Source organism: Rhizopus microsporus (genome assembly GCF_002708625.1).
Source record: "Rhizopus microsporus ATCC 52813 unplaced genomic scaffold scaffold_73, whole genome shotgun sequence".
NCBI lineage: Eukaryota > Fungi > Mucoromycota > Mucoromycetes > Mucorales > Rhizopodaceae > Rhizopus > Rhizopus microsporus.
This window is the reverse complement of record NW_019671988.1, coordinates 1-2,516: the sequence shown is the minus strand read 5'-3', so window position 1 is coordinate 2,516 and position 2,516 is coordinate 1. Positions and strand designations below refer to the sequence as shown.

The 2,516-nt window shown below is 42.4% G+C and overlaps 1 protein-coding gene across 1 annotated transcript; it reads left to right on the top strand.

Moving 5' to 3' along the window:
* Positions 1-1,331: 1,331 nt before the first annotated feature.
* On the top strand, positions 1,332-2,106 carry RHIMIDRAFT_281877 (uncharacterized protein). Its single transcript, XM_023613034.1, has one exon. The coding sequence runs from the start codon at positions 1,692-1,694 to the stop codon at positions 1,977-1,979; it is 288 nt and encodes a 95-aa protein (XP_023460900.1). The 5' UTR covers positions 1,332-1,691; the 3' UTR covers positions 1,980-2,106.
* Positions 2,107-2,516: the final 410 nt, after the last annotated feature.

Genomic DNA, 2,516 nt, shown 5'->3' with positions numbered 1-2,516 from the left:
ACACTAGATACTCTTACACTGAGAGTGCGTGCCGTAGAAAGTGGGTCACTTGCTGGTTACTTGCGTCTCTTGCCATCAGTACGTCATGTAAACATTACAATTATTTGCTCCTCTATGGATGAAGTTGACAGTAGAGTGGATATGCTATTCGATTCCTTTGATACTGTGGATCAAAGTCATTACAGCAGCTTAATAGATGTGTTTGGTAGAAAGGCGCTATTAGTAATTGACGATCGTTTGTCAGATAAAATGACGTATTTGGTGGATATACAACGCAAAAATAGAACAACATGGGAACGGACTGAAAGAGTAAGCGAGAACCCTTTGATCAAATTTGTCGTCCACATAAATCCGAGTGATATTCATAATATGCCCATTTAATCTATTTTGTTAGCGCTATGACTCATAATGCGCTTAGTATTAGACTTTCCAATAAAAGCATGGCATATTTTGCCAAGTAGTCTCTTTCAGCTTTCACCAACTCTTTAATTAGTGTGATCCTAAACAACTCTTCCAGATTATGCACCGTTAGGATGCTAGCCCAGCCTTCTCTTTTCTGGCTGTAGTAGGTCAATAATGCTCAGATATTTGATACGCTATAGGGACAAAGCTCTCATCTCAACGCTCCAATCCCACGGCAATGCAGTTGGCATAGTCAACCAATGGTAATTTGGATTGTCGCGTAGAGGCAAATGTGAAAAAAAAAAAGAAACACTAAGTCTTCTTGAAATATGCTTTGAGAAACCTGTTTTTATTCTTTTTTATCATTTCGACGCCTACTCTGTAGCTACACCAGCCATCACCTTCAAGAGTGAATGTAAACAAGGGATACAGTCCTTCCGCTTTCAATTGGATGTCTTTTTGAAAATAGCAGTCGAACTTTTAATATTTTATTGCGCATGGCTCTTCCACTCCCCGATACTTTTGGGTCAATGCCACCAGATATTGCACCTGTATCACCCAATATTAATCCAAGTGCTCCCTCTAGCGCTCCTCATACAGACGCTGATATTGTCAACTCTCCACAACCAACTGCAACTTGTACCTATGCCGCGACCGCTTCCTTTCCATTAACAGCCAAGGCATCTCTCAAAGGAATCTCTACAGTTCGGAAGGAAATCTCTTTGTACCGATCCTTTGAGTCTACCAATGAGACAACCCAGTTGACTTATTCGATTCATCGAACGGGTACCAATGATCACTGTGTTTTATTGCATTCCCCATCGTCTCAAGAACCTCAAAGCTCCTTTCAGCATCGCCCTCAGTTAAAAGTATCCTTTCGGTGTAGGATTGGATTTTACCACTCATGAAGACATCCAAGGCACGGTCATCGAAGTTACCCTCATTTCTGCTGAACACTGCAAAGAAGCTGTAGTGACCCCCCTAGTCATTGAAAATCAAGTTTTTACTGCCTCACCTGCTGTACATCCGGGCCGTGCACTTCTGAGAGTAAATTTAACTAAGATTCCTATCATGCCTATTGAGCAGTTAAGAGATAAGCTATTGAATAGCTTCGCTCAGTACGGTATAGTTAGAGAGTTATTTATCTTGATGACTAGGCCCAGCGCTGGTTTTCCGGTAATGGGTGCATTTACCTGGAAAGACCGCCTAGCTCTGAAATTAAGTTTGATCCTTTGACATATAAGATACCTCTTGATGGTGACCATTCATGCTTGGGTACGTGGTCCAAAATGGACAAACATTGCATTTACTGTAAGGCTATGAGCCATATTAGGAAGGATTGTCCTTCACTTTCGACTGAAACGCGTACCTGCTTCGTATGCCATAGCCGTAGTCACATCGCTCGCAACTGCCCTAAGGTTACAAACCCTAATCAGACAGCCTCCAAACGCCGTCGGCCTATTCCTGTCGACAGTAGTTACGAAGTACCTGTCACTGTTCTTTCTCGCCCTGCTAAAACACTATTGTCCACTATCGTCCACTACTCCACCAACTTCTCCCGAACCAGTACTACATGAAGTTTCAACGACCTCTGAGGAAGTAGCCTCTGCACCAGTCCTCAAGCATCAAACAACGGCCCCGATGCCTAATGCAGACTCCTCAGTAGACTTTGTCTTCGTCCCTACTCCCGTACAGGAGAATGTTGCTACTCAGCCAATATTAGACCACACAACGTCAACAGAAATCTTAGGCGATGTCGATATGAGTGATTCTGACAACGAATCTATGGTTTCTTCGACGCCTTCTATCAAGAAATCTGCGGCTAAAATCGCTAAAAATAAGGCATCCATTAACCCTACTCACAAATGTTCTCGTCTTAATAAGGATCAAAGTGGAGAGAAGTTTCATGATCCCAAACATTCCACGTTAGGCACATCGGCCGCTGCTACTACACATTTGGGCCATGGGGCGGAGAATGCTACTGACACGGACAGTTCTTCTCCATCTCATTAAGTAAGTCTTCCATTTTAAATTACACATTCCAGTCCTTTGCTAATTATGAGTAATCTATGAATAATCTTATGAATAACAATAATAATTCCAACTTTAGCGAC

What these genes read in the sequence shown, in the direction of transcription:
- RHIMIDRAFT_281877 (XM_023613034.1), top strand. Translation starts at nt 1,692, where the DNA reads ATGGACAAACATTGCATTTACTGTAAGGCTATGAGCCATATTAGGAAG.